General features: G+C 44.0%; 1 protein-coding gene across 1 annotated transcript; it reads left to right on the forward strand.

Moving 5' to 3' along the window:
- Positions 1 to 247: 247 nt before the first annotated feature.
- On the forward strand, positions 248 to 15,212 carry arsj (arylsulfatase family, member J). Its single transcript, XM_047578599.1, has 2 exons — positions 248 to 1,461; positions 12,859 to 15,212. The coding sequence occupies exons 1-2, from the start codon at positions 1,151 to 1,153 to the stop codon at positions 14,255 to 14,257; spliced, it is 1,710 nt and encodes a 569-aa protein (XP_047434555.1). The 5' UTR covers positions 248 to 1,150; the 3' UTR covers positions 14,258 to 15,212.
- Positions 15,213 to 15,518: the final 306 nt, after the last annotated feature.

Consider the following 15,518-nt stretch of genomic DNA (forward strand, 5'->3'; position numbering starts at 1 on the left):
TTTACACAAAGGATCGGTATCGGATCGGTATCGCCGATACCTGCCACAGTATCGGATCGGAAAGGAAATCGGTGGTATCGAACATCACTACACAAGATCGTCAACATGTTATTTACTTATCCCGTCAGTGGTTTTAATGTCGTGGCTGATCGGTGTATGTTCTCTTGTATAGTGCCATTCATACACTCAAATACCATCTTTAAACCGATTTATTGCACACAATAACATGTTATTGCATTAACGTTATTGCATTATATATATTCCAGCACATTGTATATCCCATATATTTTATATAAACCTTATATATCCAACTTCACTGTACTTTTATTTGGATTTTCAACCACTTTTGTCTGACTGTAAATCCCCCTGTCTCTGTGTAAGGATGCTAATGGGTACGAATGCATATAGAAGTGCCAAAACACTGCAGTTCTTCCCAGAAACACAGTCATCACTCTCAAACATGCAAGACAAGCAAACATAACACATTTTAATGGAAATATTATAATTATGGCAGCCAATAAACCCCCCTCCCCCTTCCTTTTTTTTTTTTTTTTTTTTTTTAATTTAGACATCTGCAGCCTGCAGCTTACTACTCCCACTAAAACCAGGAGTTAAGCCGGGTAGGGGTGGAGATGGAGGGAGGGGAGGAGGAGGGGGGCAGCTTGTGAACGCAGCATGATAAAGCGCACATGGAACTGCCTCCTCCTGAACACACCATCCAGTGATTGGATCCAGTCCTCGGAGGAGCGCTCTCTCTTTTGGAAGCCGTGTGACAGGATGAACATCAGCTGTGAAGTGGCCTCACCAGCTGCTTCGCGGCGCGTCGGAGCTCTGGGAACTCAGAAACCCGCGCAGCCGGAGGAATGATCGCTGACACACTGCGTACCTTAAACATCCACCAGCAGCTGGGGGAGATGCAGCTACTTCGTCTCCAAGTGGATTCACAGACTGCGTCCTAACTTCTTTTTTTTTTTGTCTTCCCCTCCTGTCAGAGAGGACTGTGCGGTTGCAAGAGGGGAAAGAAAAAGACTGAACACGATGCGCACCCGATTTCCAAGTGTTGCTGTTCTCCCTGAACATGTGCAACACGCACAGCGCCACACGGACCTCCACCAGTAACCCCTCCGCTGGCTCCGGATCTGCCTGAATCATGTTTATCCTGTGGGTCCCGGTGAGCTTGTTCCTCGGCTTCATCGTCTCCAAGACGTGGAGCGTTCAGATGTCGTGGGAAAACTGGAACGCCGCGCAGCGCAACAGAGGGAACGAGTTCGGCAAGACGAGCTCCCAGCCCCACATCGTTTTCATCCTGGTGGACGACCAGGGGTTCCGGGACGTCGGGTATCACGGCTCCGAGATCAAAACCCCGGCACTGGACCGGCTGGCAGCGCAGGGAGTCAAGCTGGAGAATTACTACGTGCAGCCGCTGTGCAGCCCGTCCAGGAGCCAACTCATGACCGGCAGGTAACGTGCATTAGGGGGGCACTAGTCTGGCCCTCAAGAAGCCCTCATATATGGAGTTAAAAAGAAAAAGAAAAAAAAAGATATTTAAAAGGGTTCCTAGTGGTCTGCCACGTTTCTGTCAGGCTGCAGTCGAAATGGAAATAAAACCCAGACGACTCTGTAATCAGCTGGAACGGTGCAGACGCTCATTCCAGATATATGTTGTGTTCCTTATTGTCAGAGAGACGGTTATTAAGCCCTCTACATATTTCTGCACTCCATTCCAAGGGGCAGCCAGGAAAATGTGCATGATGCATTCAAAGGCTTGGTGCAAAGACGGCGAAGTCTAAATCTTTTTATTTTCAGAAGCGATTCACAGAAAGCGTCGCAAGGAAGTTAATTCAGTTGGATTCACGCAAACTAAACGCGTTTGTTTAGGGTTTAGATGCACTCACCCCCCAAAGTAATCCTCATTAAAACAAAGTGGGACTGAATGATGAGGTAAATAACGTCTGTCAAGTGGACGATGTGAAGATAAGAGCACCAACATCCAAAAGGATGAACATGTATAGAGAGTCAATACAGGTAGTGCAGGTACATACACGACTAAATGCAGTTTGCTGTCTAACCAAGAAGTGCAAATAGCAACAAGTGCAAAATAAGCTCAATAACAGGGAACAGGATACAGCTGTATAAGTATTTTGCAACAATATTAACACTAATATATAGATCGGTATATGCAGCATGGACAGTCAGTATACTCACAGATACATATGCATACATACATGCATATATACATAAATGTACACACATATACCCATAAACATGTTATATCATGAAATATATGCAGGGCATTCATACCCGCTTGCATTTCTGCAGCCAAATGGTTCAAGTGATCTTTTCTGTGGAGCCTAAAGAGAAGCCCCTTTAAAGTTGAAGTACAGCTTATGTAACTAAGCTTTTTCGCTTTGTGAATTACAATAACAACGTAGTTATCAAAACGAGTATGTCTGTTGAGGTTCTCAATCATCCAGGTCATGGACTTGTAGAGTTTGTTGAAGACGTTTCATCCAAGTCTTCAGTTCTGAAGGAGTTGGGTTTTAAATAGGAGCATCCGTGGTGCTGATGCTGCCCGTCAGAAACTCTGTCAATGACACCAGTCTGAAGAAGTTACTTGGATGAGTGGCAAAACGTCTTCGGGATACTCTATGAGTCCGGTTCTCTTTCTTTTTGGATATCATCTAAGAAAGGTGTCCCCAGGGAGACTGGTTAGCAGAAGTGTGTTTCCCTTCACCTTTTCAAACCTGTAGTAAGTTTTCCCTTTTCCTAACATTTTTCCAGCGAATGTGATCGTGCTGCATTGTGGGCACCTGCAGACTTTAATCCATAGCAACACTTTTTAAATGTTTTGAAGACCAGAATTACAGCCAATGTTTGCTCTTCACATCTCACTTCCTAAATGCCCACCAGGTTACTGATTAAGACCATAATGCCTCGGGACGCACCGATGCCAATACAGCTCCTGGTCTGATTAGTTTTTACGTTCCGATAGAGCCACACCCAGTACCACTTTACATCAATGTAATGTTAGCACACTGACAGTCATTCTAATAATTAAGGGCCACCTTGTCTGTTACGGGCATAAATGTTTCGTTTTTATTCTCAAACGTTGCCACCGCCACAGCCCCAACATCTGATCGGAGATATCGTTGGAAGTGTAATGTTAAGGATGAAGCATTGGCGCTTACATTGAGCCCAACAACGAGGTTAGGTTATGTGGTATGTGGTTTTGTGGCTTTTGATATTGAAAAAAGTTGGTGCATCCATAATAAAGGCCTGTGTTAGCTGTTACTGTTTGAATGGGAGTCAGTTAAGGTTTTGTAGGCGTCAACAGCTGCAGTTTTGGAGTAATAACTCAAAGCTGAGCTCACAAGAAACTGACAGATATATTTTAGATTCAGCAAGCTCTGATTATTCCAGATGCATGTTTTGCATAGACGTCCATAAATCTGCTCAGACATCATACAAAAGACGCCTTTTCTAATGTCAAGACGTGCTTATCTTTGCATGTTTTCACAGTGTCAGGTCTTAGAAATACCTTGTTAGTGGGCTTTCAGTTAAGACATTTTCTGACCAGCGGATTTGCCTTAGCAACCTCCGAGGGAGCAGAGCGTAAATCTTTAAAGACATAATAGAGGGTTAACTTGTGCAGCAGCGTGGGCTTTGTGGATTCCTTATAGAATGTTTCACATCAATTGTTTCCCCTCTTTGTACATGCAGCTCTGCGGGGCTCCCGCCTCAGCTCCACCATCTGTTCCACTCCTTAGCAAAAGGAAAAAAACAAAAAAAGACGAGGCTTGCTGGGCACCGCTGTTTTTCTGGCAGGCGTCCGAGAAAATAATGAGAAAAGTGCAGCCACCTCTCGGTTGCTTGGGCCTCTTAAAGCTGCTCCCATCTCTCTGAGCGGAGCCCCAACGTCGGCTGACATGCACGTGGAAGTGTAGGTGTAGATTCAATTAAGTTTCCAGGCTGTGGGGCCTTGACGGACGGCTGCAGATGAGCGCTGGTGTTTGCGGTCGGGTTTGAGTGAAGGCGTGCGATCCGTCCGCGTGTTAACATCAGCTGTCTTTGTCAGCTGGACGCTCACTAAAGCTTCAACAAAGTTATTTCAAAGCTTTTTTTCCTGGCACTCGCACCAACATGTCGAAACAAATATCAGACTGTGTGCGGGACTGAATGCAAAACAAGAGCCCGATTACACTTTTAGATGCTGTTTAGACTGGTTACTGTGGTAACCACCTGCATCTGAACTCGACGGCATGCTCACTGCATCTAATCAGATTTTATTATGATTTTATTGGCTTTTCTGTGCTTGCCGAGGAGCTTTGCAATGCTCCACTTTTTCTGTTTTGCTCAGCTGTCACCCAGAGCGACAGGTTTTCTCTTTTCTTTCTTAACAGCCTCCTCAGGCCTGTTGTCTCTGGGTAATGCTAGGATTATTTAAACAAGAATATTTCTGTGGGGCAACACCACAAATCTGCATTGATTCAAACCCAGAATCCCAGAAAGACAGATTAGATTAGTGCCCTAAAACTACCTCAGCTGTAACACAACACATGCAAAGTGGAATGAAAACAAGGTGTCAGGGAAAAAGCTCCGGTAAGCCAGTGTTTTCTACTGGTGTGACTGATCCACATTCTAGTATGTCTGATGTTACAGTATCCTGTATCTGTGTTTACAACGCGTTCATGACTTACAGTCATTAAAAGCCTTTTTCTAGCAAGTAAAATCTACTCCTCAACTATAAATGACACTGGCCTTGATAGCTAGGATACGTGAAAGTGACTGAAGAAGGAAGGTTGTCGCACCAACTCTTCATAATGAGAAACAGAATACAAGAAACCCTCAAAGAATCTTATATTCACCTCTCGCACCGGCTTTTCCCAAGAAATATCATGGGGTTGGATCTTTGCATTCGGAAATCACCGAATGAATCAGTTTAGAAGCAGGTCATCAGTGTTTCTCAGAGAGATTAGGTCTTGTGTGACTCCTGAGGATTTGGTTCAGCAGTTGTGTGTAGGATAAGGGAGTGGCTGCTCTTGCAATGATCTGGCAAAATCTGGCTAAAACCTTAAATGTCTGACAGAGTAGAACAGGATTTGGTTACTTGTGAACCATTGGTCACATTGGACGAAGGTTCTCAATAACGTTATTTACAGCAGATCAGCTGAAGAGTGATGTTCTATTTTCTTTTCTAGTTGAGGGAATGTTTTTAAAGGCTTTTTAGGAGAATATTGACACACTACTTGTTAAGCAATCTTTTGCTCCCCTTAGATTTATTTTCTCTTTGGGGGTCCTGACTAGGGATGGATTGCAATAGCTTGGATCTGATTTGATGTTGACTCTAGTTCACTTCTCTTTCTGACACTACTGGCATTGGCAAAGGAAAGGAAGGGGCTAGCGTTACAACACTGAAACCTGTTGCAAGCTTCCTTGTTAAGAAGTAGCATTTCAATAACTTGTAGAAGATGCTTGTCCTTACGCATACCATTATCAGCAGGTCCTTGCCAGTGCTCAAGGGGAGCCTTGCAGGTTTTGAAAAGCTGCAACCAAGTCATGCATAATAATTTGGCCCTTGTCAGTAAGCTCTTTCCACCTGCTCATACCTCACACAACCAGCATGCCAGCTTCAAGAACCAAATTCCCTACACCATTCCCATGAGATGCACAAAATGTAAACGCTCATCATGATTGTACTGATTGGTGTATAGAAAATAAAGTGACCAGTTGCTATAGACAACTGTATTCTAGCTCTGGCTCCACAGCCTTGGAAGTAGCAGCAAGACATATTGGACAGGATTTAGACTGTAGTAAGACTTTGTTCAGCATGACATGAGATTATGAAAACCAAGAAGGCGAAGACAAAAAGACCTGGCAGATATATAGATGGAGTTGTGCACAGCTGTTGGTGCAACAGCTGTCCACACTGTCCGCCCCCAGGAAACCCATGGCATCAGAAAAATTCCAACCTCTCTGGTTTTCTTTAAGCTGCACTGATGAGATTAGAGGCTTAAAGGTGGAGCCGCCTTTCAAGTTAAGAGCTGGGCTCTTCATCCCCATCACTCTCTCTCATGGATCCCTCCCGGCAGCACCTAAAATTAAGAAGTGTTAGGTTTGTTTGAGAAACGTTAGCAGAACAAGGTGAAGCCAATAGTTCTGAAACTCGTTTGGGATGATGGAGGTCCTTTGTAATTTAGTGAACACGCTTCTGAAGCGTGAAAGATTGAATGTTCCAGGGCTTGCAAGCGATGTCAAGTTACCTGTCGAGGCAAATCCAGCATGTGGACTCTCTGGCATGTCGCACACGTCATAAACAAACATTTCAGCTCTTGTTTTGGTCCCCGAATCCAGAAGGACTTTTGGTGTAATGCCAACAATTTCTAACTGGTTTTACAAGTAAGAAAATGGTGAATAGGATATATATTTCTTGTATGCTGCTATAATCCATCAACAAACAAAACATGAATAATGCCCTCCGGGGCCCAGGGGCCCAGAGGCAATGAGGAGCAGACTTCTAGCAGCTAGAGCAGCTGTACTCCAAAAGACTCTTCTGACATCCCTGAACACAGCTCATTTATATCACAGACCTCTGCTTTTCAATCCACTTCAACTGCTAGGACTGTTTATGCCACTACCGCTCTCTCCATCCACACTCATCTTGAACTCATCACTGCCTCTCAGTCACCCTTTTCTTGTCGTCTCAGTGACCTGTCATTGCTTCACTTCCCTCCTTCACTCTGGAACCCTAACCCCTAACTCGAGGAGCAAGAGGATATTTGCGCTGCCGATGCCGACATGAGAGAATGTACTTGTTGCATCTTGGAAATCTCCCTAACCTAAGAGCGGAGAGGCCAAGGAACAAGTAAGACTACAGGGATAGCAAGGAAGGTAAATGAAGAGGCTGCCGAATAGGAGGAGGGAAATAAGACGGGCTATTTCACGGCTGACTTTGATTAAATGCAGAGCGTCGGGTTGAGGCTACTTATTTGAACCATATGTGAAGAAGACGTGGAGCAGAAACAACTTAGTAGGCCTGAGCCGGCTGGCCGGCAGGTTTGCCTGGGAACCTCCACAACGTCAGTGGCTGGAGCGGTGGCCAACGTACTTGTCTTGTGGGACTCAGGCGATTTGCCTACACTCTATGATTCGGGTTTAATGGCTTGTGTGATTTGTTGGCTTTGTGGCTCAGTGGCTGTGTAAGTAAACCAGAGAGATATTGTGATTATAGCAGCATTTAAGACCACAAATCTGCGTTTCAGTTCGGGAGCAGCGTTTAGCATATGATAAGATTCAGAAATGAGCTACCTATAAGAAATTTCCTGTCGGTGCATGGCTTCGCTCCATGCTAAATAAAAGATGCAGAGATATCCGGCCCTGAAACTTTGACCTTTGTGCTGTGGTTGCCCATTCATGCCCTGCTTGGTTTTAAAAGAACTTATAAATCAGTCACATTGGACATTAGGAGGAGGGAATGTCTCCAGAGGCCAATAGTTAAGTGCAGTAATTATTTTAAGGTCTCATAAATACAAAAGAGCTTGAAGTGTCCTTTAGGTGCCCCAAAACTTGCAAAGTCAAGTTCTAGTTCTCCTGTCAGCCCCTTCACATGTCAAAGAGACACAACACAGGGACGCTTTGAAAATCTTTGTTCTACACCCTGTAGCATTTTCCTTAGACCTCAGGCTAGTTTGACTGATTTGTGGAGGGATCACAGGCCGCACTTAGCATGACATTCCCATTACACGGCTGTAACCTCTTGGTATGTGAACACCATCAAACGTGCAGGAGGTGTGTGAGCAATGGTATGGTCTCATAAAGTGACTGTATCACACACACACGCATGCTGTGCATGTCTTAATAAATGTGCGCACACGCATGTGTATATGTGTTTTCCATGCTTGCTCATTACTTTTTTTTTCCTTTAAAGATTCACAGAGCTCGTTTCATTCCCATTGCTTTCTTGGCACTGACGCAAAACCTCCTTGTCAAATAAAAGGAAATGAAGTGAGGGCTAGAAGCAGAGAAATTATCCCTCCTATAAATGGAAGATAATGGAGCATAGCACATCCAGAAAGTCATTTCTTAGACGTTTACGGGCAAATAACAGGGCTAAATTCATCATGTATTTATCTTGTGGAAACACTGGCTAGATTTTTACAGGGTTTTACAAGTCCTCTCTCTTTACGGAGTAAATTACATATTATGTGCATTTTTTTTCTAACAATGGGTGGATGGAGTAAACAAGTTTTTTTCTTGAAACACACTCCCATGCCAGGCTTTGTGAACATCTTGTTGTTGATGTCGTTGTCTTACCCACAAACACATGTTGGCTTTACTTACGCCATTCACTCCAATCCATTACTCAGTTTTCTACTTAACACTGTAGTGCCTAATGACTAACAATGCCTTCTTTATACCACACAACATGGTTTAGTTAATAATCAGAGGTCCCCCTGCCCGGACCACCAAGTTACTAAAAATTCTTCCCATTGCCATTTGAAACCAAGACTGTCTTGGCTTCCATTAGACTCACTGTGGTCCCATGTTGAATTCAATGACCTGACCTCAATGACTTGCGATGAATAGAGGTATCATATTCAGAATTGCACTGTGGCGTTAAACATATTGAAGGTCCTGGGAACCAGATTTGGATCTGTGGGAATCAGCTTGCCCATGTTGTAAACAGTACTGTTTCCTAACTTGATTTCCAAATGTTTTGAACGCATCAAACCCAGATTTGTTTTAGCGAAGCACAGTGCAGCACATACGCTGTAATTTTCTACAGGCAACAAAAGCTCCCGGACACACGTTCATAGCGTCTCCAACCGACTACAGCTGACTTTGAAACACTCTGGGGATAGTGTGGGTCAGGGTTTCCGTGAGGAAATTGGTGAGGGGTGAGCTGTCAGACAAATTCATATAGACACGAACAAAATCCATAACATCTGTTGTGTCAGTACATCGGCTGTTGGATGAAATAAATTACTGTGTTAGACGCAGAAACTGCCTGCCATCCAGCCTGTGAATATTAAACCTAATAATAAATATGGCGGATATGTAAAACTACCATGACCTCACTAGGGATGGGTATCGTTAAGGTTTCAAACGATACAGGAGCCAGACTTCTGAATAGAGATTTTTTTTACATCACCTTGGCCGATACTTGCCGCTGATTGTGATGAAGTACAACCTTCTGTACAAACTTTTGACCGTTTCCCCTCAGGCATTTAGGTTTACTACCATCCACGCAGTTGAAAAACTGATGTGATAGCAATTGAATAAGAATTCGGTGGCACTGAAATGATGCACCCAAATTTGCGTTGCTTTTCAGTCTGGTCACTACTGTTTGTGTCATCACTGGTGTCACTATGGTAAGACTTTGCAAGCATTTGGATTGCATTCTTACCATCAAACAACCTGCTTTATCAGTCTTCTGCAGAGCTGTAGGAAATAAAATGCATTTCTTCACCTGCTTCCAAGGTGTATGGACAATGCAGAGAGGTCAAGACTCCAGCTGCTCTTGTAGTATATGGAACGACTGGATGACGGCGGTGAAGGCCACGAGCCGAAACGCATCGGTCTATTATAGTTGTTCCATATACTACAAATTCTGCTTGAGTCCTGACTTGTCGACAGTCATCCACAGACACATTTCTGGCCAAGCACATATGTTTCTATTAGAAGTGTATTGCTACACTGATTTCCATGTAAAACTAGAGTTAGGGTTAGGGTTGTAAAACTGCAATGATGCAATGGGCTGAGCCAAAGTGTGGGTGATCTACACCGATCAACCATAACATTATGACCACTGACAGGAGTAGTAAATAACACTGACCATCTTGTGACATTGCAGTGTTCTGCTGGGAGACTTTTGAATCTGGTATTCATGTTAGTGTTACTTAGACATGTTCCACCCACCTACCTCCACCAGACCAGGCAACCCCCACCCCATAGCAATGACACCCCTGGATGGCAGAAGTCATCCCCGGCAGGATGCAGCCACACAAAACGATTTAGGAACAACTCAAAAAACATGAAGAACACCACAAGGTGTTGACCTGGCCTCCAAATTCACTAGATCCCAAACTGATCCACAGAGGGGCCTCCATTCAAGCCACAGGACCCAAAGGCCCGCCACTAACAACATGCTGTCAGACACCAGACACCACAGGGCACCACCCTCAGAAGGCCCATGTCCACTCTCTGATGAGTCACAACTGTTTTGGAGGCACAAGGGAGACCTGATATTGGGAAGGTGGTCATAATGTTATGCCTGATCAGCGTACACTCGCACAGGTATTATTTTATCACAGATATTCTTATACCACAGTTAATTTGAACAAACTGAAATAAAAACCCTTATAAAATGTCTCTGTTACAACCTGGTGGCGTAAGGGGATTGGACGCTGTAGACGGGTGTACTGCATGTTAATGTTCCTGTCTGGTTCATGTTTTATTGAGTGTAGGATTTGAACTATAAATCAATGGGTTTATTGTTTTGTTTGAAACACGACCCCCACACATGGTGGTGTAAACCCACAAGGACTTTCGTCTTGTCCACGGGGAGGTTGAGGTTCCGCCGAGCCTGACCACCTTCTGGTTCTCCTCCAACCGAGTCCCTCTCACTGAAAACCTAAACCAAACACTCATTTTCACTCCTTCTCCCCGGTGACAGTTTGACTGCACACCCCCTAACCTCAACAGAGAGAGGGAGAAGTTCAGAAGGGGGAAGAAGGTGAAGAAGCGTCTGGGTGTGTCAGCTCCCTGGGTCTCGGGTGTCTTGCTTTTTACTCGAAGCAGACGCAGGGAGTCAGACCGAGATGAAGTCAGAGCTTTTTGTGCTTTGTATTCCAAGAGCTTTTTCCAAAGTTCCAGCTGAGCTGCCTTTTTATGGGCCAAAAACCCTTATCAGTAATGACAAAGTTGGCTTGACTGCTTTAAAGTCAGACCACTAAATACCACCACTTACAGCTTTTAACTGATTGCTTAAAAAAAGGAACTAGACTGGGGTTGTATATCCTTTCAAAATGTGCAATGCATAAATATTTGGATGCTGTTCAAATAATTCCCCAGATAGACCAAAAAAGGAACCGAGAAGAGTCCTCGGTCAAAAATAGAGCTGAACATTTAAAACCTTAAACTAAATTAACCAAAATGTTATAAACGCAAACCCTGGCTGATGAATCACAGAAAGCACGAAAATATGTAATTAGAAAACCACATTCTCAGAGAACTCTTAGAAAGAAAGAAAGCAAACTAGGTTATTTTTCAAAAAATTTGTTTTCTGGTCAGGTCTCAGATAAAATAAACCAAGCCGCTAAAACCAAACCAATAAACAAGCATAAAAGATCTGGACACACTACCGAGATTATGTTTCTTGCTGAATATGAGAAGTGCAGTAGTTGATCTCCAGTCTGGCTCAGGATGCAGTCAAATTAAATGTTATCATAGTTTAGTCGACCCATTTATTTCAGATATTCTGTATACAGTATACACTGATCAGCCACAACATTAAAACCACTGACAGGAGAAGTGAATAACATTGAACCATCTTGTGACAATTAAATGTTCTGCTGGGAAACTTTTGGACCTGACATTACTTGGACACCGAGACCAGACAAGGCACCCCCACCCCATGGAAATGACATATTGTCAGGATGCAAGGTGTTGACCTAGCCTCTAAATTCCTTGAAGTATCTGTGGGATGATCCACAGAGGCCCCTCCCCTCAACCCTTAGGACCTTAAGGCCCCCCACTACCAACATCTGTTGCTGGACAACACAGGATGCCCTCAGAAGGCCCATGTCTATTCTGTGTTGAGTCACAACTGTTTTGGAGGCACAAGTGAGACCTACACAATATTAGGAAGGTGGTCGTAATGTTATGCCAGATCGGTGTGGTAATACAGTAACAGCACTGTTTAACTTGCCTTTGTTGGGTTTATTAAGAAAGCTCTTACGTCACTTTTGTTCCGAAATGTCTTTCATCCTTGGTGACGTTTTTAATCGCTCGGTAACTGACATTGTGGTGGTTTGGGATTGGGAGAGTCTTGAAACTCCACTGGGTGGAGAGTGTTCCTTCTGACTCAGACATTCTGTTAAATGTCTGCAGATGATGAATGTAATATGGCCGTTTTGTGCCAAAGACACATGTTTACATTTTCACTTCCTATCAGAAGTCCCTCTTCTGCACTTCATTTAATACTTCTTTCTTAGTTTTCTGTAACTGCCATAGCTTTGTCACAACTTTGTTTCCTGTCGAGTCTTGAGTGACAGGTCTTCTGTTTTTAGTCGCTCTCTCCGTTACCCATCCTGTTTCTCTCACCGCCACTGCTTGACGGCACGATGTTCTGTTAAACAGTTTTCGCCAGCTCATAAGCACTCCTCTGTCGCCTCAGATGTGTTTGCTTTGGACTGGATCCACTGTAATTAGACCTGCACTGAATAAGGTATTAGTGTGTCATTTATAGTACAAATACTCTCTTGGCAGCATATTTAGTGCTTAGATTATGTTATTGAAACATTAGACTGTGCAGTAGCAACACCAGTAGTAGTTGCTGTAGTAGTAGTAGTAGTAGTAGTAGTAGCAGTAGTAGTAGTTGTAGTAGTAGTAGTAGTACATTCGTGCAGCAGAGAGTGTCCTACCTGGCTCAGTTTGTGGACTGGTTATGCAACTTCTGACAGCTTGGGCAATCACTACTGAGGCAGGCTTTTCAGCAAATTTTCTGCATAAGGTTATGTCATTTTCACTACCTCGGCTTTTTAACAAAAACACTACTTTAATCCACCAGGTTTTTCCTATCTGCTCTCCTTTTTCCTCTTTCTCTTCAGACTTACAACTGTCATGTCTTTTCTTTTACAGGTATCAGATTCATACAGGCCTTCAGCATTCCATCATCCGAGCCACTCAACCTAACTGCCTCCCCCTGGACAACGTCACCCTACCCCAGAAGCTCAAGCAAGCCGGCTACTCCACCCACATGGTGGGGAAGTGGCACCTGGGCTTCTACAAACGTGGCTGCCTTCCGACCCAGCGTGGCTTTGACACCTTCTTCGGATCCTTGCTGGGAAGTGGGGATTACTACAGTCACTATAAATGTGAAGGGCCCGGTATGTGTGGCTATGATCTGTATGAAGGGGAGGAGGCGGCTTGGGAACAGGACCGCGGGCTCTACTCTACTGTGATGTTTACCCGAAAGGCTATCAGCATTTTAGCCAATCACGACCCTCACAGACAACCCCTGTTTCTCTACTTAGCTTACCAGGCAGTTCATTCCCCGCTTCAGGTCCCTGCCCGCTACCTCGAGCGCTATAAGGGCATACCGAACCTGCACCGGCGTAAATATGCCGCCATGGTTTCCTGCCTAGATGAAGCAATCCACAACCTCACGGTAGCTCTAAAGCGCTACGGTTATTATGACAACACAGTCATAGTGTACTCCTCAGACAATGGAGGCCAGCCATATAACGGAGGGAGCAACTGGCCCTTGAGGGGGAGCAAGGCCACCTACTGGGAGGGGGGCATCAGGGCGGTGGGGTTTGTTCATAGTCCCCTATTGGTGAATAAAGGGACAAAATGTCGATCTTTGGTCCACATTACTGACTGGTACCCAACACTGGTGACCTTAGGAGAGGGAACTCTGGACGAAGATCTAAATCTGGATGGGTATGATGTTTGGGAGGCTATCAGCGAAGGCCGCCCTTCACCTCGCCAGGACATTCTTCACAACATTGACCCAATTTACATCAAAGCCAAGAATGGTTCATGGAAGGCCGGGTATGGCTTATGGAACACGGCAATCCAAGCTGCTCTCCGAGTGGGCCACTGGAAGCTCTTGACCGGTGTGCCCGGCTTCAGTGACTGGGTGCCCCCGCAGACCTTCTCCAACCAGCGGCTAACCAATCGCTGGCACAACGAGCGTGTCCGCTGGGACCGGGGTAAGTCCATCTGGCTGTTCAATATCACGGCTGATCCTTACGAGAGAGTGGACTTGTCCCAGCGTTTTCCACATATAGTCAAGAAGATGCTGATGCGCCTAGCGCAGTACAACAAGACTGCTGTGCCGGTACGCTACCCGGCGATAGACTTGCGGTCCAACCCTCAGTACAATGGGGGCGTGTGGGGACCCTGGTACAAAGAGGATAAGGACGAACAGGAGGAGGACGAGAGGTATCATAACTTGTTCACCAACCATCTTGGCAAAAGAAGATGGAAAAAGAAATCAATGAACAAAAAAATGAAACGGAGGGTAACTGAGTAGCTAGACACATTTGTTACAGACTTCCTTCAGTTGGTTTTTCTCAGGGACTGACGCATCCTGCTTCCGGGATGTCTTTTCAGATGTTTGAGCTCCAGGTAGTTTTAACTTATCTCCAATACTGTATGAGAAAAGTGGACCTTTTAGGACTAAGGAAAAAATCACTTGTTCAAACACTACTGTCATGCTCAGACACAACTAAGACCTCATATCAATGCTGGGGGCATACAAAGAATGTTTATTTTTTTAGGTTCTGTTGCATGTTTGAACTCATGTCACTTTTACGTCGATAATAGATTCATGTTTCTTGTAGAGTAGAGAATAATTGTTCCTTGACAGTTGCCATAAACTCTGGTGACAGAGAAATTAAGTAAGACATAGTTCTATTATGTTGTCGATTGCAATGCCACGGTATCGGGGGGAAACAGATGTAGAATTTATGTGACACCTGAGTTGATGGACTTTGTTTTTATAAGCGCAGGCTGTCTGAACTTTAGAATAATAGTTTTTGTTCCCTCTTTTACATGATGTCTGGTCTGGCACCAGGCCAACCTGAATGTAAGACACACTGACAAAATAAAAGTGCCCCAGACACAAAGCTCTTTGTCTCCTGCAATCTTTCAACCTTTGTCTGGTTTGCTTTTTATTATAGGAAGACTTTTCTTTTTATACTGATGACAAGAGGTACTCTTGTAACTGTAAAGGCTTTACGATCACTTTCATATTTAAAACTGACACGCTGCCACTAAATACATTGATTCATGGAAAATACTGTAAATCTGCTGGTGATAAAGACCTAATTCCTTTCTCGCAGTGTCTAAAAATGGTGCTCCTCATCCAGTGTTGCCAGATATACGATAATCATCGTATTTATATGATAGTTTCTGGGCCTATGTGATATAAAATACAATTGGCAGTTTACTGACGATGAATAAAGCAGTTGTTTCATTGAAATGGCCAAGAATCCGTGTTTTTTCTTTTTTATTCTTATTGCAGTTACGTGCATAAAGAAGAGTATCAGGGCCACCCATAAGAACAAAAATAGAGGAGGTTGATTTTTCTTTTCATCATGCACTTTGAGAAAAAAGTCAAAATACAATTTCGAGAATGAAGTCAAAATTCCAAGAAAAATATTGATTTACCGGTTTGAAGGTCTACTTTATGAAATTTTGACTTTTATCGAAATTTCAACTTTTTTCTCAAAGTGATGAAATGATGAAAAAAAATCTACCTCCTCTAATTTTTTTTTTCTCGTGGGTGGCCC

Source organism: Mugil cephalus, chromosome 1 (genome assembly GCF_022458985.1).
Source record: "Mugil cephalus isolate CIBA_MC_2020 chromosome 1, CIBA_Mcephalus_1.1, whole genome shotgun sequence".
Taxonomy (NCBI): domain Eukaryota; kingdom Metazoa; phylum Chordata; class Actinopteri; order Mugiliformes; family Mugilidae; genus Mugil; species Mugil cephalus.

What these genes read in the sequence shown, in the direction of transcription:
- arsj (XM_047578599.1), top strand. Translation starts at nt 1,151, where the DNA reads ATGTTTATCCTGTGGGTCCCGGTGAGCTTGTTCCTCGGCTTCATCGTC. An exon ending in AGCCAACTCATGACCGGCAG is followed by an intron (nt 1,462 to 12,858) that starts GTAACGTGCATT and finishes TTTCTTTTACAG; the next exon opens with GTATCAGATTCATACAGGCC.